Consider the following 27,996-nt stretch of genomic DNA (forward strand, 5'->3'; position numbering starts at 1 on the left):
CTGCAGGAGGAGCAGCTGCAGAGCCCGAGGCAGGGGCAGAGGCTAGGGCTCCGGTTCTAGCTCTCCGGGGAGCCTGCGATCCGAGCCCGTTCTGTCTGTGTACTCACTGCCGCCACCAGCGCGGAGGCTCTGCTCGGCAGCCGGGGCCTCTGTGCAGGAGAGAGGCCGGCTGGGAGAGAAGGAGGCAGTCAGCCCAGCACCGCGTAGAGCAGAGCCGCTCTTCGAGTCCGCTCCTCGGCGCCCAGCTCAGCCTTCAAGGTCCTCTTGCTGCTGCTCCTGCTGCTGCTGCTGCCGCCTCTGCCTCGTCCTCCTCCTTCTCTTCCTCCTCCTCCTCCTGCGGCAGCTGCGACTGCTGCTGCTGCTGAGCCGGAGGTGGTCGCCGCGACGGGGGCTGCACCCGACCCCCTCCTGGAGCTGGGGCTGCACTGCCTTAAGGTCTTATCGGGGTGCTTCGGGGGCTCCGACCTCTGGCTGCCCAGGAAAGTGCCTTCATGATCCCAGAGGATGTCCGGGAAGCATTACAAGGGTCCTGAAGTCAGTTGTTGCATAAAATATTTTATCTTCGGCTTCAATGTGATTTTCTGGGTAAGTTGGCTCGTTGTTGTTATAACCCCTGGTGGCGTGGTGTCGGTGTTTTATGCACTATCGTTTTCCCCCAGGTTGCCCCAAGTGATTTCTTACTTTTCGGCCAACCGCGAGGCTTTTGCCTGCTCTTCCCAGAAGCGAGAGAAATTGCCTTAAAACCTTTTTCTTTTTTAATTTCCTAAGATCTTAATTCTTTATAGTTGTTTTGTTGTTGGGGGTAGGGGGGAGACGACTAACAAAAACTGAGATTGAAAGGCAGCTCCCAGGCCTCAGATTGTCTCTGGAAGACGAGAGTGAACTATTGTTGGGATAAAAATGAGATCAAGGGTTTGGCAGTGTGGGACAATGAGCAGCGACGTGGAATAGATTTGTTCCCATAGGATATTGATGTTGTGCATGGCGTGTGTAATATTCGGGCAGATTAACCATGCAAAACACCCTCCCCGAAGTCCACCTTTGTGAGAATGATTTGATTGGGCATGAGGTTGCCACTGCTTTTACTGCTCGATGTTCCAGGCACCGAGGCTATCTGCCTTCTCCATCACAGGCTTTTGTGTTTGGATGATGCAGCTTGAATGGTATATGGTGTACCGTATTCAATATGCACATAAATAACACTTCTAGCACATTCTTTCCAAGTCTCGTTCCCAAAAGCATTTTGCATAATGGCCCGTCTGTGGGTGTGGATGATGGGGAAGATTTATTTTTGTATCTGTCATTGTCAGAACAATAACTAGTAAACCGTCTACATGTATTTCAGTCTAGTCCCTCAAACAATTACTCGTCTTTCGCTAAGGGATGACTTTAGAGTGTTTCTTGGGGGGCGGGGAGTGGTGGTGGTGGTTGGAAGAAGAAATGCAAACCAGAACGTGTGCTGGATAGAGAAATAAAGCAAATGCTCCAATGCCACTCAGAAACTCGTCCTTTGTGTTTAGACCTCCCTTAAATAATGGAAATGATTTTTGTTGTTTTGAGCTCACTATTGCTTTTCAGCAATTAGACAGAGTTTCCTCGGACCTGAGAGACACAGGTGTTCGAAAGACCTTGATTTCTAACATTGCCTCTTCCCCCTCCCCCCCTTCACACTACCCATTCTCAGGCTATGAGAAGTAAAAATGGTGATTGTTGGGGTTTGCAGCAAGTTACTGCTTAGTGTAAGTTTAAAAGTCCCCCAACAGGGAGAGGAAGATGTAGAATGATCAAATCAAAAGGTCATTAGGAAGCCCAGAGTCCAAATGTGAGGCATTCATTCAGTATCTTTTTACATTTTATACATTTCACAGGAGTAAATATCAATCTCTACGAAGTGTTTTCAGAAGAATTCTTTTTTGCTGTTTCTTTTGCTGCATTTCTTTAAACGGATTCTTTTCTTTCTTTTTTAACTGTTTTCTTTTTTATACATGTGTCGCATTGAGAACACATGTTTTGCAGAATGAAACAGGATTGGAGAACTCTTTCCATACCATCTTGCCATCTGCCCTCAGGACTGATGAATACGATTAGGAGGATGGGTGAATAAATATAATAAACAGTCCAGTACTGCTTTGTGAGTGATTGATTGCCCATAACTGGTGTTCCTGTCAAACAATCTTCTATTTTATGTGACTGTAGCCCAGCTTCTAACTTAGACTAGACTTAGTTCTCCATGGGGAGAAACTCTGCCTTTCACCCCTCAGTTTTCTCTCTGAATTCTTCTAAAGTGGTCTGTAATGCCTTTTTGGACATAGTTTTAATTGCTGGGGACTTGACCTTTAGGGACTTAAGGACATATGAAGTCCCTAGGCTGGTAGTTCCACTTGCTAGTCTTGTCTTGTTTGAACACAAGCAATCCAGTCTAGTTCAGCTACAAGGAAACAAAAAGGGTCTATTAGGCCTTTATGTTGGTCTCACAGAAAAGGATAAAAAGGATATTTTATATATTAAAAATATAAAATGTCGGGATTTGGTGTCTGTTTTCCAGGGTAATTTTGTTAACTGGCTTGGTCTAAAACCACTAGGATGCCTCATCAAAAAGTATGTGGTGGAGTGGAGCTCAGTGGTATGGTTTGGGAGACACCATTAAAAAGATTTAGATTCCCTGTGTGCTTTTGAGTGAGTAATCAAGAATGGAGCCTGCCCTTATTTTGGACTTTGAATGAAGGAACACATCTCTCTCTACAGGGTTCTTTAGGAAAATGGGAGCCCTCGACCTTAGATTGTTAAATTAAACTACCCATCTGGACTTCAGGCAGAATTTTTATATAATGTGGGTATAAATTGCTTTGAGTTGCCTTTTCTGCTTTTTTCCATTCTTTTGCTTTTTGTATCCTTTTCTTCCTTCCCAACTCATATGCTGGCCTCTGACTCAAAAGCACCGTTTTCCTCCCCTCCTCTCTAGCTGGGGTCCTGGCTCCAAAGTTCCCCATTCCCTGCTTTTCTTAAAATTCTAAGTTTCTCTGTTACTGGATCTCTACTGGTAGCTGTAAACATCTGGCTTATCTGATTAAAGTAATTCCTAGATTCAGATATTCATTATGTTGGAACTAGAGAAGGTCTTAGGTGTGAATGATTCATGGTCTTAACTGTACCTGAGGGTATTTGCATTTTAATAGAGTTAGATAATTGGTAGACCCAAAGAATCTTTGTAGGTGAAGTGTTAGGTGTGGTAGTAGGAAGAGGGGAGGATGGGCAGATATATCTTTTGAAGTATGCCTCCCCTATTCTCTGTTCACTCTCTACACCAGCCTTACTACCTCCCACCAAAAAGAAGAAAATCCATCAGTAACTTGTCAATTGAATTTTGAAAAGTTAAGCATTTTGCCCTCTGTTTAAATGGACCTAGGTTGAAGTTTCACTTGATTTATACTGCTCTGTGATCTTGGTCAAGTCACTTATCCTGGCACTGATCTAGGCAACTTTCTAAAAGTGTGGTTTTTTTTGTTGTTGTTTTTAGTTAACAAAAAAATGCATTAACCAGCATTAGGATCCATGAACTTGGATGGGGAAAAATTACAACTTTATTTTCACTAACCTTTTACTTTAGTTATTTGAAAGCATCATTCTGGGAAGGGGTCCACAGTCTCCATCAGACTGTAAAGGTGTCCATGACACAAGAACTTCTGAAGTACACGGAATCCTTTATTGAACAGTTCCTAATGTCAATGGGATCACTGGTTCTATATCCATTTTTATATGGTATGTTTCTCATTGATTCTAAGCCAATAACTCCCTTCCTTCTGTGGATGGGAAAGAATGATGAATATAATAGAGGAAACAAGCTTTTACTCTTGGGCTGTTAATACTAGAGTGAATTTGAAATAATGAGACTTGAGATGTAAGATTTTTGACAGATGGAGAAAAATGTCATGTTACAGGTTAGTGAGTTTCCAGTTGAGTCACCAACAAGCCATTTAACCTTTTGGGATCTTGGGTTCCTTAGAACCTTAGAATGGTTAGAGATGAATACTTGTCTAAAGTCTCTTCTCCCTCTAAAACTCAATATGATTTGGGCCATGTTAAAGGTGAACAAGGGTTTGTTTTTTTTTGTTGTTGTTGTTTGTACTGGTTTTTGTTGTTTTTTTTTTCCATTTTACTGCCTCCAAAGTTGAAAAAGATAGGAAGTTATACGGTAGATGTAGTGTGAATCAATCCCACTAGCTGTGCTGAATTATACTTGGGTGTCCAGAATCCACAGAATGAACTGGGCTGAGGTAGAGGTTATTAGAATTATAGGATTAGAGATAGAAGGATCCTTTGAAACAATTTGGGACAGCCCCTTCATTTTACCAATGAGGAAACCAAGCTGAGGGGAGACTTCCCAAGTTTACTCTGATCACAAGTGCCACTTAAGAGTTGGACCAAGGACTTCTGAATCCAAATCCAGTGCCCTCTTCACAAATCATACTTTTACTTAGGAATTATTCAAGAAGCAGTTATTAATCTTTTAATAGATGCCTAACCCCTGGTATACAAAGAAAGGCAAAAGACATTGTCTCTGTCCTCAAAGAGCTCACATGTTAGCATCGTTTTTTTGGAGTGAGTTGTGGAAGTGGTTGAGCATTTCTTTTGAAAATTTTTACTCTGAGGATGTACCTGGGCTCCACTTTGCATCTCTATAATGCATATATGCCCTTACCTTCTGCCTTGGAACCAATACTGGGCTAGGCAAAGGGGGTTAAGTGACTTGCCCAGGGTCACACAACTAGGAAGTGTCTGAGGTCAGATTTGAATTCAGTACCTCCCCTCTCTAGGCCTGACTCTCAATCGACTGAGCTACCCAGCTGTCCCCCATATTTTTTTAAACTCTTACCTTCTGTATCAATACTAGAATCAATACTAAGTGTCAGTTCCAAGACAAGAATGGTAAGGGCTAGGCAACTGGGATCAAGTAACCTGCTCAGGATCACATAGCTAGGACATATCTATGGTCAGATTTGAACCCAGGACTTCCTTTCTCTATGCTTGTTTTTCCATATACTTGAGGGCTTTCCCAGGCTTTTCTGTGTCAGAGAGCATCTCATTTCTGTGGGTACTCTCCTACAAATATCTGTTTATCGTCACGTTAGATATTGTGGCTTCACTGGGTTGACACTCCCATCCCCTCCTAGGTCTTGGGGAGGGCATCCATCTTCCCTTTCCTGACAGCTCCAAACTGGGGGAATGGATTCAGCTTTGTACTGGGCCCAGTAGGTTTTAATTGTTTTTCTTTGCAACATACATCAAACCCAGATTGTAATGTTACATTTCCCAGAAGACGGACTTGTATTTTTCTCCTTTGCTTGCCTGTACAGAGGCTGCAGGTTGTAATGATTTAGAGAACAGTTTGTTTCATGGGGAAGAGAATAAGCATTTGTTAAGCACCTACTACATGTCAAGCACTGTACTAAGTGCTTTATACATATTATCTTCTCTGATCCAACAACCCTTGAAAGTTGATGCCACTATTGACTCCATTTAAAGTTGAGGGAATTGAGGCAAACAGAGGTTAAATAATTTGCCCAGAGTCACACCACTGGTAAAGTGTCAGAAGTCATATCTGAACCCAGCTCTTCCTAACTCCAGGCCCAGCTCTCTACTTATTATGCTACCACTTAGTGGCTTCTCCCTTGTCTCTCCCCCTCCTGCATTTTGTAAAATCTCAACAGGAATTAGGTTCAAAGAGTTTCAATGACATTTGCCAAGTCTAAAGAACCAGGTTGTGGCAGAACCAGAACTAGAACCCAGTTTCTCTGAGTCTGAATCTTGCCTCCAATGGTTGGATACTTTCACCTAAATTTATTCCTCAAGCTTATTTACTGTGCTTGTATCTTGGTGGAGGTGTCATGGTCTCCTTGTTCCTCTCTCACACCCCTCCCCACCCCAAGCCTCCATATCCAGTCTTCTGCTAAGTCCTGTCATTTTTACCTTTCTAACATCCCTCTGCTAGCCCCTTTCTGTCCTCTGTCACTGCCATCACACTGGTGCAGTCCCTCATCATACATATCATGCATGTCCTTTGGGTTGCTTTCTCTACCTCAAAGGTTTCACTACTGTAGTCCATCTTCTATTCAGCTATCAAATTGTAGATCTGCCATGGCAGCCCTTCCTAGTCAATAAACTCCAATGACTCCCCCTGATCTTCAGGATCAATATAAAATCCTGTCAGGCTTTTAAACCCCTTCGTCATCTGTCTTCCTTCTGCCACCATCCTTATATCATAGTTCTTTCATGTATTCTCTCTTTCTCTATTTTAATACCCTTACCTTCTGTCTTAGAATCAATACTAAGTAATGGTTCCAAGGCAGAAGAGTGATGAGGGCTAGGCAATGGGGGTTAAGTGACTTGCCCAGGGTCACACAGCTGGGGATTGTCTGAGACCAGATGTGAGCACAGGACCTCCTTTCTTTCAGCCTGGCTCTCTATCCCCTGAGCTATCCAGCTGCCCCCTTTCATGTACTCTCCAATCCAGTGCCACTGGCCTCCTTGCTGTTCTTCACACACATCCTCCTGACTGTGTATTTTCCCTGTCTGTCCCTCATGTCTGGGACCCTCCACCCTCATCTCTGCCTCCTCACTTCCTTTAAGTCTTTTACTAAAATCCCACATTTTGCAAAAAGCCATTTCCCATTTGCCTTAATGCTAGTGTCCTTTCTTTGAGATTGTCTCCATTTTATTATCCTGCCTATATCTTGTTCAGACATAATTATTTGGGTGTCGTCTCCCTCTTTCAGACTGAGAGCTCCTTGAGGGCAGGAACTGTCTTTTGCCCTTCATGATTTGGCCAGAGCTTTGCTAGCACAGTGCTGGACACATAGTAAGTGTTTGCTTTAATCAAAGCTTGTTGACTTGACTAGAGGGCAGCGTTTATCTTTCCATTTTGTTCTGTGGTGCTTAAATTCAGAAAATAGGGAGAATTCGGGAACCTTGGGGTACATCGGATAGAGAGATGAATCTTGTGATTCACAATAAATTGCAAGATGTGTTAGGATGATGATACATCAGCATTTTACATGTCATAATTTTTGCCTTAATTTGCTAGGCATCTGTTAGCTTCGGTGGCAACCATATGGGAGTCTAAACTGCCTTTTGAATTTTTACAGGGAGATAGTAGGAGGGAAGCTAAATATGGTTATGTAAGTGTCATATGGGAAAAGTGTAAGGAAAGGGATATGGATTTCTCTGTGGGGAAAGTAATTGAATCCCGCCCTGCTTATCCTAGTTGCATCCTCTGTGGGTCACTGAGAAGGCACTGCCATGTTTTCCCTTGAGGATGCCTGTAGGAGTTTGAATGAGCAAAAGAGGAAATTGATGAAAACAAATAATGCAACACCCACAGTAAATTACCAAGGTGAGCTCATTTAGATGGACTATCCCATCTTTTTAAGGTTTTTGTTTTTCATTTTTTCAGTTACGCGTAGAAATGATTTTTGACAGTTGTTTTTTGATGTTTTTAAATTCAAATTTTCTTGCTTCTTACACTCCCCCCATGATAAATAGTCTGACATAGTTATGCCCCTACTTTCATGTAATACCTATTTCCATAGAAGACATATCACACATATGATAGAAATCTCATGAAAGATATACAGTGAAAGAAAGTGTGCTTTGATCTGCACTCAGGTTCTAAATGTTCCTTCTTTGGCAGTGGATAGCATTTTCTTTTCTTTTTTTAGATGAAAATTTTTTTTATTTTTTAATTTTTATTTAGAATATTTTTCCATAGCTACATGATTCATAATTTTCCCTCCCCCATTCCCCCCAAAGTCAACAAGCAATTCAGCTGGGTTATACATGTATCATTGTTCAAAACCTATTTCGATGTTAATTCGTATTTGCAGTAGAGTGATCCTTTAACATCAAAACTCTAATCATAACCCTATCATACTACATGATCAAGCATATTGTTTTCCAATGCATTTCTGGTTTGTTGATAGCATTTTCATCATTAGTCCCTTGTGATCTTGGACACTTGCTTTGCTGATAATAGTTTAGTCCTTTACAGTTGATTATCGTAGAATATTTCTGTTACTGCATATATTGTTCTGGTTCTGCTCACTTCACTTTGCATCAGTTCATATAAGTATTGCCAGGTTTTTCTGAACTCATCTGTTTGTTATTCCCTATGGTCCAGTAGTATTCCATTACAACCATATACCACGAGTTGTTCATCCATTCCCCAAGTGAAGCCCTCAGTTTCCAATTCTATACCACTACAAAAGGAGCTACTAAAAATATTGGTGCAAGTATGGACCATCTCATCTTAATATTTAGTCCCTGGCAAAAAGTGAAAGCAAACTTCATTGACTAAGGATGCTTTGCAGTAAGGGGGTCTTGCATCTGAAGATTTCAAAGTACTTTAAAAAACACATGATCATTCCTATCTGTCAGAACAAGAAATCTAAGCAGAGAGATGTGGACTAACTCTTTACTTGAAACAAAAGAACATCAAGCATTCTAGGTAGGAATTTTTTAAACCCTTACCTTCTGTCTTAGAATGGACACCAAGTTTCAGTTCCAAGATATAATAGCAGAAATGGCTAGGCAATGAGGGTAAAGTGACTTGCCCAGGGTCACATACCTAGAAAGTATCTGTGGCCACATTTTACCCTGGACCTCCTGTCTTACTATCTACTAAGCCACTTAGTTGCCTTCTCTAGCTAGGAATTTAAAGTCTTGCACTAGGATCCTTGAGTTGGTCTATTGGAGTGAAATTTGTTTTCAAGAACCAAAATTTAGGATGCTGAGAACTTGAAAAGAAGAAACCAAGTAAACAATTTACATTTGATAGTGTACCAAAGGGGATCTTGGTTTTGTGGACATATTTTATTTAAGTTAATGCCTTTCAGCAGAATGACAAAAGAGGGGGAAAATCCACTACTTTTTGGGAGAGAAGGGCAGAAGAGAAGAGCCTATAGTAGTGGCTCTGGACCTGGCCTGGGTATGGAAGATGCCATTACAACTCATCTGAAACTTCTAGTCTTTTATGATTGTTTGGAGGCCCTGAGAGTGGGACATCCATTCAGTGTGTGCTAGAAAGGAGACGTGAATGCCTTCCTAATGACAAAGTTGGGCTTATCCATTGTGCTTCCTTGCCTTTTGAACAATAGAACAGAATAATAAGCAATCATATATGATTATCTTTTAAACATTTCTAAGTGTAAATGCATTTTTAACAGATTCTTTGAATGAGTCACATGTATTTTACATGTTAGTACCATGACAAATGTCCTTAGTTTCATGGTCCTACCTCTGACATTTGAATCCTAGAATTGGCAGCGATTTAAGAGATTAAGTGTAGGAACCTCAAGAAACTGCAGTCACCCAAGATTTATTCTCTGATGTTTTTGTCCCATATTCCATTTAGTCTAGTCTGTGTCTGAAGACTTGGGGTGAGCTAGATGGCACAGTGGATAGAGTGCAAAGCCTAGAGTCAGGAAGACCCGAGTCCAAATCTAGGCTGTGTGTCCTTGGGCAATTCACTTAACCCTGTTTGCCTTAGTTTCCTCTCTTGGAAAATGAGCTACAGAAGAAAATGGCAAACTACTTCAAATTCTTTGCCAAGAAAACTCCAAATGGGGTCAAGAAGAGTAGGATATGACTGAAAAAACAACAATAAATATTGTCCTTCTATTCACAATATCTTAAGCATTCCTATTTTTCCAAGTGGTTCCTTTTAACAATGCCTTTGGTGTCATCCATGCTGTTGAATTGCTTTGAATGGCTCATTGCATAAGGAAAGGTTTCAAGAAAATGGAAATGCTTAGCCTGGAAAAGAGAAGGCTCTAGGGATAGAAGAACCTTCTCATGTAGCCACAACTATATACTTGGCTCTGAGAGGGGAAAACTTCATGTGGGGTGGATGGAGTTACATCCCCCCCCCCCCCACACACACACATTAGTTACTCCTTAATGAATCATCCCCATCCTGTGCTTGGCCTTATTCTTCGTACTTTTCATTTTATTAAAAACAACAACAACACTTACCTTCCATCTTGGAATCAATTCTGTGTATTAGTTATGAGGCAGAAGAGTGGTAAGGGCTAGGCAATTGGGGCTAAGTGACTTGCCCACGGTCACACAAATAGGACATGTCTGAGACCGAATTTGAACTCAGGACTTCTTGTCTCCAATCCTCGCTCTCAATCCACTGAATCAACCAGCTGCCCTTTCATTTTGTTTTAGCCTAGCCTTGGGTAGCTTTTCTGAATCTTGATTTAGCTGAAAGTTTTAAAAATGTTTACTCTCAACTCCATGTATGAACTTCTCCAAATGTTGGAACCAGAAAGTACCGTTCTTGAAATAATAATACAAACTGCATTTCTATATCACCTTGGCTTAAATCCTTTACAAACATTATCTTGTTTGATTTAAGATGAATTCTATAGGACTTGCATCTACCTGGACAGTTGCAGAGTATTGTGTGGAGTTGGGGGAAGTCTCTGTCTCAGTGTCCTTTTATTTCTCAGCAACTTCGGGCACAGGAGGAATGCTCTTGCTGCAGGGAAACGTTTATTCTAGGAAGAGAGAATCCCAGGGATCTGGAAAAGGAGAAAGCAGAGAGAGCCCCTTAGGGCTAGGGCTTCCCAGATCATCCGAATACTTTCTCTAGATAGTGGCTACTTTGTCCCAGGCACTGTGCGAAGCACCTGACAATTATGCTCTCACTTGATCCTCACAACAACCCTGACAGGTAGGTGCTATCCCCTTTGCCATGCTAGGCTCTATCCACTGGACCACCCAGCTGCCTCAAACTGGTCTAAAAACCAGTTTTTTTCTCTTTTAGTGAATTTTTTAACTAGTCAAAAGAAGGTGCCAGTTCAGTTGTGTCTAAGAGGACTAAAAATAAGCTGAGAATGTCATTGGTATAGGGAGGCACTAACTTGGAAATTAATATGTTAAGAAATAAATATTTTTTGGGTGGAAGCTGGTGAATTCTTCCAAGCTGCGAAGGAAGATGGGCCCTTTGCATTCCTTTCCTCTGATGATGCTGGCTTTCCTGCCTTGCCTGAACTCCCCATGTACTTGTTCTGCATACTTTTAATTTAGCAGCCCAGATTTTAACATGTGCCAAAAGGCTCTCCTCTCCTCTCTGTCCTCAGTTAAGTTGGTGACCATTTATGCAGAGTTCTGTTGAGTGAGGGAGATTTTCTCCACCTCCTAAGCTCTCTTTTTGCCTCTGGCTCTGGTAGGGGGGGAGGGGATGCTTCCTGCTCCTGAATCTCTGTGGCAATTTTGTCAAATAGATTATACATAATCGGTGCCTAATAAGTGCTTGTTGAAACAAACTGGATTCTACGATAATTCTATAAATGGAAAATTTCTGGGTGAGTTTTCCACAGTAGATGAAAGAAGTTTGGCTTTTTAATGTAAATGCAGTACTCTTGTATGGACTGGTTATGTCTAGGGGAAAAAAATACAAAACCCTTATGCTATTATACTAAAGAGGCAGCTGGGTGGTGTAGTGGATAAGAGTTCTGGCCCTGGAAGCAGGAAGACTCGTTCAAATTTGACCTCAGACAGTTGGTAGCTGTGTGACTCTGGGCAAGTCATTTAACCTCTGCCTCAGTACCCTGGAGAGGGAATGGCAAACCACTCCAGTATCTTTGCCAAAAAACTCTGAATAGTATGGTCTGCCGGGTCAGGAAGAGTCAGACATGACTGAACAACAAATTCTACTGAATGGGTCAGACATGATTTAGCTCCGTTTCTTCATCACACAGATGAAGAACAGAGGTCAAGAGGGGTAAAGTGCTTTATCCAGGGAACTTCCGTGATTACGCCAAATTCACACAAATGACTCCAAAGCCAATGTTTTTCCCATTATCCCACCTACCTTCCCACTGTTATCTAGCAGGCCATGTTATCTTTCACTCTGGGACTCTTTAGTGGTTCTGTAAATATAATAATTTCCATCAAATTGAAATTATAGTTGTTAGTTTTTGAAATAAGTAAATAAATAGTAATAGAGCTAGCATTTATATACTGCACTTTATGATTTACAAAGCACTTTATAGATATCTCGTGTGATCCTCTCAACAATCCCAGGAGGTAGGTACCATCATTATCCCCATTTTATAGATGAGGAAACTAAGGCAGAAAAAGGTTAAGTGACTTTCCCAGAATGACACAGTTAGCTGCATAGGGAAAATTTGAACTGTGCCACCTAGCTGCTTGTAATTCAGTAAAACCATAAAATGCTTGCAGGGAGATTTCATTCTGTATCACCATTATTACTACCACTGAAAAAGCAATTCAAGACACTGCTGCCATTGTCAGTATTACACCACCATCATTTGTACACAAAGGACAACAGTCCTGAAAATAAATATGAGGAATACCAATGTGATCTTGCTTTAAGCTCTCCAGCAAGATCGAAAAACAGGAGGGTAGCTGGCAAACATTTGGTTCCTAGCCTATCAAAGACATTATAGAATTCTATAGCACTTCTAATGACTATTTATTGTTTTGAGAAGCAATTGAAGGCATAGCCTTTTTTATTTTTTGCTGAAAATCCTTTCTCCATTATGCTTGGCACTGAGGCTAGAATTTCTAAAAATCTGGAGGGAACAGCTGGTGCTCTAATAAATATTCAGGCCAGCCATTTTAATGCTTTGTACTTAATTAACTAGTCCCAGTAAAAGAGAAATACTTGCCTTCAGCATTTCTCTAAGTGTAATATTTTGCTTCCAACTTAAATTTCCCCAAACAGCTTTAAAACTCCATTCTGCCAAGTCAGTAGTTCTAATCAAAGGAGAAATCTGGAATGCCATAGAAGAGCTCTCTGGCACTAAATACTCTGATACTGACAGAGGTTTTTATGTATATTTATGCAAATAAGGGCTCAGGTCCTATAGTTTGTCATAATCCAGAACTTCGTGAACTTCTTGTAGACAGCAGCAGAAAATTCAGTTGATTCATACATAGAATAAGTTGTCATTTTTACTTCTTCCTCACTTCTCCGACTCTGGATTTCAATGTTTTCTTTGCATATATATGTGTGTATATATATATATATGTATATATGTATATATATATATTCATTTATATATAAGTTAACATCAAGGCATAAACTTTTTCTTGTCAACTACAGCCTGCCTATGAAAGTGCATCCAATAGGGGAGGAGATTTAATGGTGGAAGGGGCCTTAAAGGCTAACTCCAACATCTTCCACATGAGGAAACTGGATTGCAGAAAGGTCATATTGCCCCTGTCATGTGTTGGGTTCTCTCTCCCAATGAGCATAAGCTCTTTGAGGTTAGAGACTTTCTTTTTGGCATGTATTTGTATTGCTAGTGCTTAGCATAGTGCCTTTCATATAAAACTTTGATAAATGCTATAACACCCCCCCACACACCCCTTCCCCTTTCTCTCTTTCCTCTCTTCCTCCCTCCCTCTTCCTTCTTTCCTTTCTCATCTCTTTCTTTTCTCTATTCTCTCCCCCTCTTTTTCTCCCCTTCCCCCACTCTCTCCCTTTCTCTCCTTCTCTCCCTCCCTCCTTCCTCTCCCCTCTCCTTCCCTCCCTTCTGCCTCCTTCTCCTTGAGCCAGCACATTTCCCATTATACTTTGCTGCTCATACTGTTCTTGCCTTTATGATGACTGGCACAGCCACAATACCTGCTATCATGGTCACCAGAACGTAGATTCTCGTCTACTGTTATTTGCAAATTATACTGCAATTGTTTTCTTTTCCCTAATCAAACTTAATCCAATTCTTCTGCCACACTGGAGCATCAGATTACCAAGGACTGAGAAACAGAGGCTTCTGGTTTCTTTCTCAAGGGCTGTCTGGATGTTGCCAACACTTCAGTGATCTGTAATCTCTGGGGTATAGATATTCTTTCCCCAAACACATATCATGGCCCTTCTAGGACTTAGTTGAGGTGGAGCTGGGGTTTTAGCTTGAACTACTTGTTTAAGTGCTCAAATCTTTTCCTTAATAATGGCATCTTGGCTGGCATGCCTGGGCATTCAAAGTTTGTCGGCTTTTCTGTCTCCCTCCTCTGGTTCTCATTTATGTAAATACAACAATTTCCTTCTGAAATTAGTGGCAAATTTATGAAGGTTGGAGGGACCATTTGGGGTTAATGTAGCTTTTTGTTATTGTCCTTTGTACTCAGAGGACCAAAATGGCATCACTCTGTTGGGGTCAGTGAACAATGTGTCCAACTATGACTAATCAGAACAATCATGGGTAGAGTTATGAAGGTCAGGGTAAATGTAGCTAATACCAGTGCTTGAATTGAAACAAAATTGGCCAAATTTTGATATAACCTTCTAATTGATTTCTCTGCCTCAATTCTCTGCTCTTTCTAGTTCATTCTTTACCCACTGCCAAAGTGATAATCCTCAAGCTGGGAGCTGATCTTGTTACTCCTTTGCTGAACAAACTACAGTGGTTCCATAATGCATCTTAAAATAAACTATAGACCTTTCCAATTGGCCCTTTACAATTTGGCTCTCACCTCCCTTTCTAGACTTTGACATTAGTTCCCTTCATGCACCCTTAAATAGTATGCCCAAATGGGCTTTTCAGTCTTCTCCCCCACACTCTTATCTCCCATCTCTATTTCTTTGTACAGGTTCTCCCCAGTTTGGGAATGCATCCCTTGAGAAAAGAATGAGAAAGAGAAAAAACCAAATAGCCCAATTCAGAGCAGACCCACACATTGAAAAAGGCTTGACTTCATCTACAGTGGTCCCCACCCATAATGTCCTACCCTTACAGAGAAGGGAGGGAGGGAGGTACTGCCTCATAATTGTTCTTTGGCATCAAATTCAGTTATAATCTCATAGCATCCCCTTTCATTTATTTTCATGTTCTTTCTATTTGCATTGTTGTAGTATTGCACACAGTGTGCTCTGAGCTACTTCTACTATCATTATTAGCCTTCATGTTTATGGATTTTGTGTTTTTGCTTACTTTTCAGTAAGTTCATATTAGTTTTCCAATGCTCCTCTATATTCATTGTATTAATATTTTAAAAAAATCCTTAAGTTAGTATTAGTTAGTTACCTCTTAGTATCAGTTCTAAGTCAGAAAAGTGACAAGGGCTAGGCAATCAGAATAAAAGGATTTGCCCAGGGTCACACAGCTAGGAAAGGTCTGAAACCATATATTGAGCTAGATCCTCCCAACTCCAGATCTGGCACTGCATTCATTGTGCTATCTATCTAGCTGCCATTATATTAATCTTAATGTGTTATTTTTCTTGTGCTGGGCAGTTAGATGATACAGTGGATAGGGCATCAGGCCTAGAATCAGGAATATCTGAGTTCAGATCTGACTTCAGGTACTTTGTAGATGTGTGACCCTGGGCAAGTCACTTAATCCTGTCTGCCTTAGTTTCTTCATCTGTAAAAAGGAAGGAAATGGCAAACAATTTGAGTATCTTTGCCAAGAAAACTCCAAATAGGGTCATCAAGAGTTGGATATAACTGAGAATGATGGAATGATCAATTCACATGCCAAGACTTATTTATTCATTCGCCACTGGTAGTCACTTACTTTGTTTTTCCCCACCACAAGAAAACGCCTTTAATGGGGCCTTTGTTATTGTCATTAATCTTCTTGGAATATATGCCTAGCTGTGGAATCTCTGGGTTGGAGTTGTAAGGAACCCTTTAGTTATTTAGATACTTTGGGAATAATTCCATATTGATTTCCAGAATGATTGGATTCATTCAGAGCTCTACCTTTAATGTGTCCACCTTCCTCAACTCCTTCAGCACTGATTATTTCCATCTTATATCATCTTTGCCAATTTTTCTGGTTGTAAAGGAAAACTTCAGAGTTCTTTCGATCTGAATTTCTCTTATTGGCACATTCAGAACTATTTGTTCATCCCCTTTGAACAAATGGTCAATTCTCTATTGATGAACATTCTCAATTCCCTACTGGGGAATGGCCTTTGGTCTCATATATCATGTTTCTGTTAGTTACTTATATTTCTTGGCTATCAGACCCTTACTGGAAATAATTGAGACAAAGGTTTTTCCCAATAGCTTTCCTCCTAGTTGCATTAATTTTGTTCATTCAAAAGCTTTTCAATTTTTTGTAATCAAAATGAACTATTTTGTGTATGTCTTGTTTCCCTGGATAAGGTCCTTGTGGACAGGCATGTACAGCTTCATTTCTGTCTTTGGAACCCTAGCATCTAGCCTAGTGCTTTGTACTTAAGAAATGGTTATCGATCCAGCAGAGAAAAAAGGGGAAGTAGGATGGCTCCTCTAATGAGCGCAACTGAAAACAGTAATAATGTTTTTATTGTTTTGAGTCATTTTTCAATTATTGTGACCCCATTTGGAATTATCTTGGCAGAGATAATGGAGTGGTTTGCCCTTTCCTTCTCTGGCTCATTTTACAAATGAGGAAACTGAGGCAAACAGAGTTAAGTGACTTCTCAGGGTCCTACAGCTAGTAAGTATCTAAGGCCAGGTCTGAACTTAGAAAAATGAGTCTTTTTGACTCCAGACCAGTTACTCTACCTCCTGCTCCATCTAGTTGGGATGTGCTTTAGACCCACCTAAGAGGAAAAATAAGATAGCGAACATAGCAACTCTCTGCAAACTGAGCAGAAGTATTTTTTAGTCTCAAAGGGAGCCACGGATTATGTCTCTCTCCCTCTCCCAGTCTTGGCAGCCCAGCAGCAATTATAGGTTAATGTGCAGAGATTTTTGTGCATAAGTAGTCTTCTAAGAGACTTCATGATAGGGCATTGATCTCTCTAAGGCAGGAGCAATGCCTTCTTCATGTTCTGTACTATGAGTGCCTAGCACAACCTGAGGACCTTTGGAAGCTGGCTCTCTTGGTTTCACACAGGTGATCAATTCAACAATGAATGTCAGGGCCTTGCAGGACCAGGGCCAGGCAAAATTGCAAGTTGTTGAAAATTGCATTGGGGACTGTTCAGCAGTGGAGCCCTGGTTCCCAGGTCCTTTTAATTCATTTGACTGGGGCACCAGCACCTGCTATGGGAATAGGTCATGAGGATCTTGTCCTTTAGCCTCAGAGCTTTCCCCTTTGATCATTTTTAAACATTTCCTGGGGCATAGAATCTTCTGGATTGGCTAGCCCTGGATCCTGGCTGGCTTTCTGGGTTTAGAGTTCTATGGATGGCTAAATTACCTTTTCTTTCTTTTGTTCCTGTCAGTATATCTGTATGCTTGATCCTGGCATCTTTCCAATGCTTTTCTAGACCACTTTTCTAGTTCTTTTTTAATCAGGGAAAAGAACACACATTTCTACATAGCTATCTCAAGAAGATGAGCATTAGAAATGTGAAGAAAGTAAAATAACCTACAGGCAAATTAAGATTAGGCGGTGTCTACTTATTAGTTTGCTACTCAGCTTTAAAGTTCTGATCTTTTCCAGGCTCAGAGATTCACACCATCATTATAGCTCCGAGGTTTTGTCACCCCCAAGCTCAAGAATGCATGTCTCTATCATCCCCCTACTCTCCTCTCCCAACACTCGCTCTCATACGTATAAAGCATAGTAAACAGATTTTTAAAATGGATTTTTCTCAGTGGTTCAGCTAGGATTTATTATTTCAATAGCAAGGCTCATTCTCAATCAGGAAATTTCATCATTAATGTATGATGTCCATGTTATTAGGGTAATGCTTAGCTAATTAAGTAGGTATCTCTCTGTTCTCTCAGGAATACAGGGAGGGGATAGAAAGAGAACCAACTAGTCCAGACCATTAAAACTTGTCCTTTCACCTAAAAACATGCAAGAAAGACCTTCCTTTGATACTCTTCCACTCCCTGGCACCCCTCTTTCACCATCTCCCACAGTGCCTAGTGATTGTTCAAAGGGCTCTGCTCTACTTTCATAACCCTTTCTAGAAAGTATCCAATGCTTCAAAATAGTTTTTCTTCAAATGTAGAAAATTAGGTAGGAAACTGTACTGGCAGTTCAGTACTAGGTACAAATACTAGAACTATCTCTCATATAAGTTACTTTTCCTTCCTGAGCCTCAGTTCCTTCATATGTTACAATGAAGGTGTTGGATGAGATGATCTAAATTTTCTGATGGTACAGTATTTAGAGCATCAGGACTTGGAGATAGGATAGACCTCAGATCAAATCTAACCTCAGATGTTTTAACTAGCTGTGTGACCCTGGACAACTTGCTTAACCCCGTTTGCCTCAATTTCCTCATCTGTAAAATGAACTGGAAAAGGAAATAGTAAACCACTCCAGTCTCTTTACCAAGAAAACCCCGAATGGGCTCATGAAGAGTCAGGCACAACTGAAATGACTGAACCACAAAAGTTCTCTTCTGAAGTGAAATCCTATGATAACTTACTCATTTCCTTTCCTTATATCCAGCTCTCTCCATTTAATTCTAGATTATCTGGAGGAAAGCAACAGGGCATCCAATCCACAATCTTAGCACTCCCAGGTATAAATAACATAGCTGAGCCCTCCCTATGCAGTTTAAAGAATATTTTATTGCTTTTTTTTTTTGGCATAGCTACTTCCCAATAATCTTTTTCCCCAAACAAACCCTTCTTTGTAACAAAAACAAAACAGGTAAGCAAAACAGATCCATTCTATATAATGGTCCCCATCCATTATAAACCACCTCTTTTAGGGAGGAGGGAAATAGATTTCATCATCAATCCCTAGGAATCAGGATTGGCCATTAAAGTAATATGACTTCTGATATCTTTTAGTGTTCTTTGTTTAGTCATTTCTGATTTCTCATGACCCTGTTTGGGGTTTTCTTAGCAAAGATACGGAATACTTGTCATTTCCTTCTCCAGCTCATTTGACAGATGAGGAAATTGGGGCAGAGTTAAGTGATGTGTCCATGATCACACAGCTAGTATCTGAGGCTAGATTTGAACTTAGGTCCTCCTGACTACAGACCTCTATCCACTGCATTGCCTAATTGCTCACTAGTGTTCTTTGCCTTTATATTATTGCGGTCATTTTGCATAGCATTCTCTTAAATTCTGCTTTGTATCAGTATGAAATGGAGTTTGCCTTTTAGAGTTTGCTTATTAACCTAAGCAAATCTATGAATGGTAGAATCAAGGAGCTTGTAGTGGCAGTGGGAGATTCGTGAGTGCCATTTTTTTCCCCCCTAAATGCCAAACCCAGTCTTGAAGAAGACAGACTAGTAAATTGCCACTTACCCTTAGTCCCTATGCCATTCAATAAACTATGTCATCAGAAAGAGGAAGAATGTTGAAGGAAATAGCACTAATTCCTACTTCCAGGGTACCTGACACAAATATAAGGGAAATCTTATTTCTATTTCTATAATATGTGGATGGTAAGTACTTTAGTAAGTACTTTGAGATCCTCAATTAGAGATACACTCATAACTAGGAAATCTTGGGCAAATTCAGTCAAGGGGATCAGACTACAGAGGACAACGTGCCTTGGGATATATTCCTCAAAGAGGAGCCATGGAACTTTGGAAGCCTGGATCATTCTGGTTGAGGACCATCAGGCTAGAGTCAATTGTAGTATGTCATGAGTAGGACTTGAGTTAAAGATCTTACTGTTTAAACATCTATTTCTATATCACCAGGTCCTTCTTTTCAATTAATTGTTATTCTTGGGGGCAACATATAGAAGAAATACTCTGTACACAGTGTCTTGTGAATGAGCTATCAATTTCAGAGAACCAGGGGAAAAAATCAATACATCTCCTCTAGGCATTTGAAAATCCCTGTACTTTCAAAGAAGGATTCACACTATCAAATAATGTTGTTTTTTAAAATGAGGAGCTCTGGTGGATGCGATTTCCAGCATGACCTTGCCTCAGATAGACAAACAAGGATTGAGTCCCTGCTTTTTTATTTACTTACATCCTCTGTTTTCCAAATGTCTTAGCTATAGAATGGTTCTTGACAATTTATGTGAAAAGAGTTAAATTTCTGGGTTTTTATGAAATCTCATAACTTGAAGCTTACAGAGGATTTGCACATTCTTTTCATCATTCCTATTTAATTGGACCTTTTTTTTTTTGAGAGGAGAATGTGAGGAAAGGGAAAAGGTAAGTGAATAAAGTTTTTCCTTGTCATCTCCCTTTGTTCTACAAAATTGGCTAATTATATTGAAAGTAATCTTTTTTGAATGTTGGTGATATTTTAAAGTTACCCTCAAAAGAGAAGGAATCAAAGGAGTCAGGAGGACCTGAATTCAAATCTAAAGACAGGTTTGACAAAAATGGGATTTTATGTAGGTTCTTTTGTAGAGAATTCCCAACAAATAATTAGGAGTTAAAGAGAAGGAGGCCACTGAATGGAAGATTGAAAAACACTTTTTGGAAAGAATTCTATTTTTTTATATAAGTTAACTAATATCATGTTAGAGCTGGAAGGGAAACAAAGCAATCTAGTCCAAAACCCTCATTTTACAGATGGGAAAACTGAGACCTAAAGACATGAAGTAATTGTTCCAAGGCTTTGGGCAAAAACTGGGACAAGACTCTTTTTCCCACTCCAGGATATCCTTGGAACTATTTCAAGGTAGATGTGAGCATTGTTTGGGAAAAATATGCCTATGGGCATAGGATTCTATAATATTCATGTATTTGGTTTACATGTTTAACAATTACAATATGTAAGCTTGGATAGAGAGAAGAGACAAGATAATTAATGCTCTTCTCCTTTGCTTGCAGAGGTAAGGAACTAAGGATGTGGAACATTTCATGTGCTGTCAAACTCCGGAGATGTGTTGGTTGGTTTTTCTGGATAGCTTTGTTTTAAGGGATGGCTTGCTGGGACAAGATAGGGGCAGGGACAAGAGCTATATTCAGAAATAAATGAAGGTGATATACAAACATTCTATTTTCAATTTTAAAATTTTAGAAAATTGTATACTGTATACCATTTGGAAATTGTGCTGGCATGGCATTGTCAACTGGTCCTTTTTTATGAACTTGAGAGTATGATGTCTCCAAAAGAACATATCCCTCCTCTAATGTATAAAATTAAGTTATGGTTTCTACTTAGAATAAAAATAAAGCAGTTTTTCCTTATCCATGACAGTTTTTTTCTTAAGTTGTGAAAGTTTCTCAGAGAGATCCACATAGGGTACTAATTAAATGGAATTTGTTAGTATATTAGTAATGAGCTATGGAGAAAATGTATGTGGGGGGGGGTGAATCAGCACTGTGGTCTTTGAAGCTTTGAAATTGTTCAAGCTTCAGGGTAGGCTGCCCCACTGATCAGTTTTATGCCAAGAAGTCTTTATGGACTTGGAAGTAATCTTGGTTGTCCCCTAGATTTTGAATCCAAGAAGATCCAGGAAGGTTCAGTATCAGGCAGAAGCAGCATTAGAAAGAGTAGAGAACTGGAGTCCAGCCTAGTGAGTCTTCTCTGTTGCTGGGATCTCCTCTTGAAATGATGCTTCTTCAGGCATCTTTTAGGAATGAATCCTTTTAGGATGAAGAAATGAAACATTTTTTAAAGCATTTATTATATGCTGAGTGCTGTGCTAAGTACTGAATGTACAAATATAATATCAGAGACAGTTTATATCATTATTTCTTGCCATTGAACTTCATCTTCTATTCCTCTATCCCTCTTATCTTTACCAAGCCCAGAGTCATCTTTCTCTGTGTGTGTGTGTCTGTCTGTCTCTGTTTCTCTGTCTCAGTTTAGCTCTCCTTCTCTCTCAAAACCCTTACCTTCCATCTTAGAACTGATAGCAAGTATAAGTTCCAAGGCAAAAGAATATTAAGGGCTATGCAATTGAGGTTTAGCAAATTGCCCAGGGGCACACAGCCAGGAAATACCCAAGGCCAATTTTGTACCCAGGACCTCCTGTCTCTAGGCCTGGCTCTCAATCCACTGAACCACCTAGCTGCCCCCTTTTCTCTTTAATCACCATTTATGATGCACCCTCTGAATTTAAAGCCTTTTATGTATGTGATTATTCTTTCAGTGAATTTTTTGTCTGTTATCTCTTATCCCTTTTCCCTATTGCTTGAATGTATGGCTATGCCAAATTATTATTATCTTTTTTGCATTGAATTCCCTTTTGTTTGGTTCAGATAATCATAATTAATCAACCAAAAAGTATTTATTAAGTTCTTACTATGTGCTCGGCATTGAAGATGCAAGTACAAAGAAAGCAACAGTCCCTGCTTACAATGAGCTTATGTTCTAATAAAAGACTAGCACATGTAAAAATATGAAACACAAATAGAAAAATGAATAAATATAAGTATATACGTAGTAGTTAAACAAGGTATCTCAGGAGAGAAGATGTTAGCAGTTGAGAGGGTCAGATAGTGCTTGAGTCGCATCTTGAAGGACCAGAGGGATTCAATGAGGGAGGAAGGAGAGGGTTCATTCCAGGCTAATGGGATGGCCAGGACAGAGGTGTGCATCAGGACATGAAGTAGGTGAAGAAGAAAGAGACAGACATCATTATGGCTGGATCTCAGGGGAAAAGAAGATGTAATGTCCAACTAGCCAGAAAGAGAGTTTGGGACCACCTTGCGTAGAGAGAGTTTAAAAAATTAAAAAACAAAAAAGTATATTTGGTCCTAGAAATAATACTACTGTTGCCCGAGTATGGGAATTACATAGAGCCTTACTAAAGGACTTTGGTGTCCTGTGTGTGGTGGGCTGGAGTGGGGAAAGTGGGGAAAGACTTGAAGCAGAGCCCAATTAGGAGGCTGTTGCAATAATCTAGGTGAGTGGTGATAAGGACCCTATGCGTGGAGGGTAAGGCTTAGAAATTTGGCAAATGATTGGATATAGTTTGTGAAGGGAGAGTGAGGAGTCTTAAGGTCATGAAGCTAAGAAACCACAGGGATGGAAGTGCCTAGGATAGAAATAGGAAGGTTTGGAAGAAAGGAGGATTTGGGAGGAAAGATGTCTTTAGTTTTGGACATACTGAGTTTGAGATGTGTCAGGGACATCCAGTTTGAAATGTCTCACAGGCAATTAGTGTGGCTGCAATGGAGTCCCTGGAGAAACTCTATAGTCTCTCAGCCCATAGTATTTCTTTATTGTATTGAGTGTTTTCTGTTTATTTGTATCTCTAGTCTCTATTCCTGATTGGGGACTTAGTATCAGTATTTAGCTTTGCTGTCTCCTCCATATTTGGATGGGTTGACCAGGCTCCATGTTGCCCCACTGAGATTTCTAGGAATCTTGCTGTTGGCTTTTACCTTCCCTGGGACATCCACATTTAGAGTATTGGCAAGCTTCATTGCTCCAGGTGTGGGATCTGCAGTCTCCTGCCAGTTGGGGTCCTCAAAGTCTTTGGTGTTCCAGTGGCATCCCTATCAGGGCCCAGAGGTGCAAGTTTCAGAACTTTTTACTTGAATGGGTGCTGGCTTCCTGCAGTCTAGCACCTGAAGCTTTTGGCTTGTTTTTAGTTCAGTCTTGGGCTTTTTTAATCATAATTTTATCTTTGCTAAGGTATATGTGAGAAGGGGGGTTCCTCTGGGATCTTGAACTGCCATTTTGACCACAAATCCCATATTCAGATTCTTGAATGTGTTGTGAGTGTGTGGTGGAGGCGAGGCATTGCTAGTTCACGGATTTTTAGTGTGGTTTTAAGGGTAGATGGTTCAGCCAGTCATACTGAATGAAGTTAAGTAATCTCAAAGCTCTTGCGGCATGTGGGGAAGATTACTTGTTCTCCCTAGGAGAAGGGAGTCTGGCTAAGTCCTTGGCTTGTTAGACCCTCCACTTTGGACAGCTTTGGCTGAAAGATGGAGCCAAGCTTTTAGAAAAATTCTTCTAGGGTCCCACATTCCCCTGGGGGTGGGATTCAAATTCAAATTTAACCCAGAATGTGATGCAGCCTTGGAGAAGACTCCAGGTTTGAATAATATAAACCTGGGGTTTACACAACAACTTTATATGTAGCCAAATAGGAGTGGTGTGGTTTTTCGTGTGTGTGTGTGTGTGTGTGTGTGTGTGTGTGTGTGTGTGTGTGTGTATGTGTGTGTGTGTGTGTGTGTGTGTGTGTGTGTTTTAAAATTTGCTCAGCTCCCAGTAGATCCATGCTTTGGAGTGGGCAAGGGAGAGCAAGGAACTGGAGGCATGCCCCAGACTTGTCAGCAGCTTTCTTTGTTCAGTATCACAGTCTTGAGCTTTTTAGGACAGCATGCTAGTTACAGTCTGTCTTATCTCTCTTAAGGTCTTGGACCTGCTCAGCTTTGAGGCTTCCAGAGCCTGACTTCTCATAGTTTCCGTTCTCTTCTTGAACTTGATATTGTTTCTCACTCTGTTGGTACATACTTTGGGGAGGGCATGGACATACCATCTCTATTTCCCTTCTTTCCATCCTATACCATACCCATTCTGCATATATAACACACAGGTCAAAGACTATGTTTGGGGATCTTTAGGATCCCAATTGCCTTATGGGGCAGTTCAATAAATGCTTTGTTTAGATTAGTAATTAATGGATTATTTACTGACATCTTTGCCAGCATGTCATAGTGGGTAAAGGACCAGTTTGGAAGGAAGGAAGGAAGGAAATAGACATTAAGTACTTACTATGTACCATGTACAATATTTAACACTTTACAATTATTTTCTCATTTGATCTTCACAGCTCTGGGAGGTAAGTGACATCATTATCCCAAATTTTACAATTGGGGAAACCAAGGCAAATAACAGTTAAGTGATTTGTTCTGAGTCACATATCCAGTAAATATCTGAGATTGCATTTGAACTCAGATCTTCCTGAATACATGCTCAGCATTCTATCCAGTGTGCCAGCTGGGTTCAAATATTGATACATACTGAGGTTATGAGTCACTTAACCAGTTTGAGCCCCCCGCATCTTTCTAAGAGCAAGGGATGCAGTGGAAAGGATGCCAGGATTGGAATCAGAAGACTTTGTTCCAAATTTCATTCCTCCCATGTGCTTCCTCTGTCACCTAGGGTAAGTCATTTCCCTCTCTGTGCCTCAGTTTTCTCATCCATAAAAGGGGACTGCTTAGCTTCTTATAGCCAGGCATTTACATTTTAAAGTACAGTAAAACTATTTAAAAATATAAAAACTATTCTTATCTTGTGCTGGATTCAACACAGCCCACCCACCCCACTGTAATTTACTGACCCCTAGGCTGGATGGTTTCTAAGGTCCTTCCTTTTCTGTTTTAGATCTATGATCCTTTAAGTTACAGAAGGTTTGATGACCTGCATCATTGGAGGGAGGCCCTCAAATTGGAGTTCTCTGCACCAGTGAAATCATGGGTCTGCTCTTTCCTCCCTCTGCTTCTCCTCACCCCCCCCCCCCCCCAATTAAGACAGTGGTGAAGGTGTCCAGTGGGAAAGTGTGGCTCTGAATGCCTGTCTTGGCCACATATGTCTGATACACGGACACAAACAGGTGGCTTTCTAAAAATACCACCCTCTAGTTTTCTCGTGTAGACTGCCTGTGGCAAAGCAAACAGGTCAAACAGCCTAATCCCTGTAGATGCAAACCATGGTGTGTGTGCTGAGGAGGGAAGAGAAGACGCATCTGTTTCACATTTACACATATCATTAAGATGAAATCAGTGTTTTGCCTGTGTTATTGCTAAGATGTGTGCACAATGTATTTATTACCTCTGTTTCCAAGTCACAAAGCATTCTCTCCCATTTGGTTTTACTAAACAGTTTTGGCTCAGCCACTTTGATTAACATCAATGTTACATATGTTAAATAAGTCCTCTGGATATTTATTATGTATTACTAGTGTGCTTCGGAATGAACAGCCTTCGAGTCCATGCCTCATATGGATTCCATATGTGACTTTTAAGTTAGCAGAGAACATGAAGGCAATTCAATTAATTTGCACATAAAAATTGCATATTGGATACATTAAGCTGGATGGTATAGGCATTATTTAAAATTTTCAGTCATCTAAAGTACCCTTCATGTTTAATTTTTAAAACTTGCAATCAAGTTTTAGGAGACTGTGGTAATTAACTCAATCTACAAATTCACATACATCTGATGGGGGGGGTTGTTATTTTTTTGTCCACACTAGGTGGTTTTTTTTCTGCATTGAGATTCAAGTAATATGAGGAAATCTAAATGGAGTAAAATATTAATTTTTTTTCTGCCAATCAACTCAACTTTTTGGAATCAACTTGGGATTATGAAATTTACTAGATACAGGTGTGAGCTGATTGCTCTCAAATTCATTGACAGATCTATCGGGATCTTACCTTTTGGGAAGAAAAAATTAAAGATAGAATATTGCTAGAATGTACTGGAGTATCATAGTAACTGGGGTTAGTAATAGAAGTAATAGAAGATGCAAGCTCAGGAAAGACTATAGAAGCCATTTATTTCATTTCTTACCTGAAACATTACTATCCTTTACATGACAGGTAACTTGCTACTTGTCTAGGCAACTATTTTCGATTTGGACAACTAGTTCTAATATTCTTCCTTACACTGTTCAACTCTACTTTCTTCAATATTCCACTTAATGGTTTCATTTCTGGCCTCGGGGCCAAGAAGAATAAGTTGAAACTCTTTCTAGATGACAGTCCTATAAGTACTTGAAAACTACAGTTACATCCTCAACTCCTCCTTTCTCTGTAGCCCCACTCTGTGCCCTCTCCCCTCCCTTTTCTTCTCTAGACTAAACAGCTCTGGTTAATTTATCCAAATTTCAGATTCCCTGACTATGCTGCTCTCATCAGTGTCCCTCTGAAGTCTGAGGGTTCAGAACTGGGCAGGGCAGAGTCCACTTCCTTTGTTCTTGGCTAGACTCCTATTGATGCAGCCTAAAGTCACATTAAGTTTTTTTGGTTGCTATATTCTACTGTTGACTCAGATTGGACACACTGAGCCTCCTCAGGGCTGTATTCAAGTGATTCGTGCTGCCACCTCTCTTTCATTTTGGATTTCCCCCCTTTAACCAGAGTGGAGGATGTTGTATTCATCCTTTTAAAAAGTTATCCTTTTGGCCTCACTGTCACATAGCACATTCTTCCAGTCTTTTAGGATCTATTTTCATCCTAACTGGAGGTGATTTGGTACTGAGGAAAAGAGACTTGGCTTTAAGTTTTGGCTCTGACATGATCTGTGTGGCATTAGGCAAATCACTTTATCTTCCTGGGCCTCAGTTTCTTAATCTGTAAAGTGGAGAAAATATTATATTACCTATCTCTCACTGATTTTTTTTTTTAGCAAAGTGTAAGGCTTAAAGTGCTAAGTAAATGCAAGTGATTGTTATTAATTATCATCCCTCATATTAAGATCTCTCCCAACTCTGTTTTATCCACTGATTTAATCACCATACTATATGCTTTCATGAAAAGCCATTGATAAAAGTGTCAAAGAGAATGGAGCCGTCCTTTGGCATGCCAGTAGAGAACTCCCTCTACATGTAGATGAATTCGTTAGTCATCAGTATTTAGGCCCCTATTTAGCTAATTCCAATTCTGATGAACTGTGTTCTAATCCAACCCACGTTTTTCTATCTTCTCCATTTTCTTAAATGCCATGATGAAACTCAGGTATTCTATGAACAGGGATTTGCCCAGTTTGCCAGTTTAGTACATATAAGAGTGCTTTGTAGAAATATCTTGAACTTTTGGTCTATGGAATCATTTTATTGAAAATATTCTTGTCTAAATAAAAATGTTAGCTCTGTGTGCATCTTTCTATGGTAGTGCCATCCACGGAGCTGGTGAAATCGATAATTATGGGCCATGTTGTCTGAAAAGTCTGTCATCAGTATCTTGGGGACAATTACTCCTTTGGAGTTAGTGCAAGACTCTGTGGCTCTGAAGGACTTTGTTGTATCCTTTTTCTCTGTGGTTTTCTTTCATTAACCTTTAAAAAATCAACAAACTTTATTAGTGCTCCTTAAAAGAACAAAGAAACAAAAAGACTTTGCTATTTTCTAATGATTCTCTTCATCTTGACAGAACTACCTGGTTACTTTAATGGCTAAGAAATTACCATATTGCTTTCTTTTAAAGCAAAAAACCTTTCTGATACCTTGCAGTTAG

General features: G+C 40.2%; 1 protein-coding gene and 1 long non-coding RNA gene across 2 annotated transcripts in view; one reads left to right on the top strand and one right to left on the bottom strand.

Annotated features, from left to right (window-relative positions):
• Positions 1-449: 449 nt before the first annotated feature.
• TSPAN5 (tetraspanin 5) overlaps positions 450-27,996 on the top strand; it is a 216,541-nt gene continuing 188,994 nt past the window's right edge. The window contains exon 1 of the mRNA XM_001370035.4: positions 450-585. Within this exon, the coding sequence (XP_001370072.1) occupies positions 505-585 (81 nt within the window). The 5' untranslated portion in view covers positions 450-504. The remainder of the gene's footprint in view (positions 586-27,996) is intronic.
• The window catches only part of LOC103103649 (uncharacterized), a 48,630-nt gene continuing 45,833 nt past the window's right edge, over positions 25,200-27,996 (bottom strand). Inside the window, exon 3 of the long non-coding RNA XR_468472.2 lies at positions 25,200-27,817. This is a non-coding gene — a long non-coding RNA (uncharacterized LOC103103649). The remainder of the gene's footprint in view (positions 27,818-27,996) is intronic.

The sequence above is a fragment of the Monodelphis domestica genome, chromosome 6 (assembly GCF_027887165.1).
Source record: "Monodelphis domestica isolate mMonDom1 chromosome 6, mMonDom1.pri, whole genome shotgun sequence".
NCBI classification, from domain to species: domain Eukaryota; kingdom Metazoa; phylum Chordata; class Mammalia; order Didelphimorphia; family Didelphidae; genus Monodelphis; species Monodelphis domestica.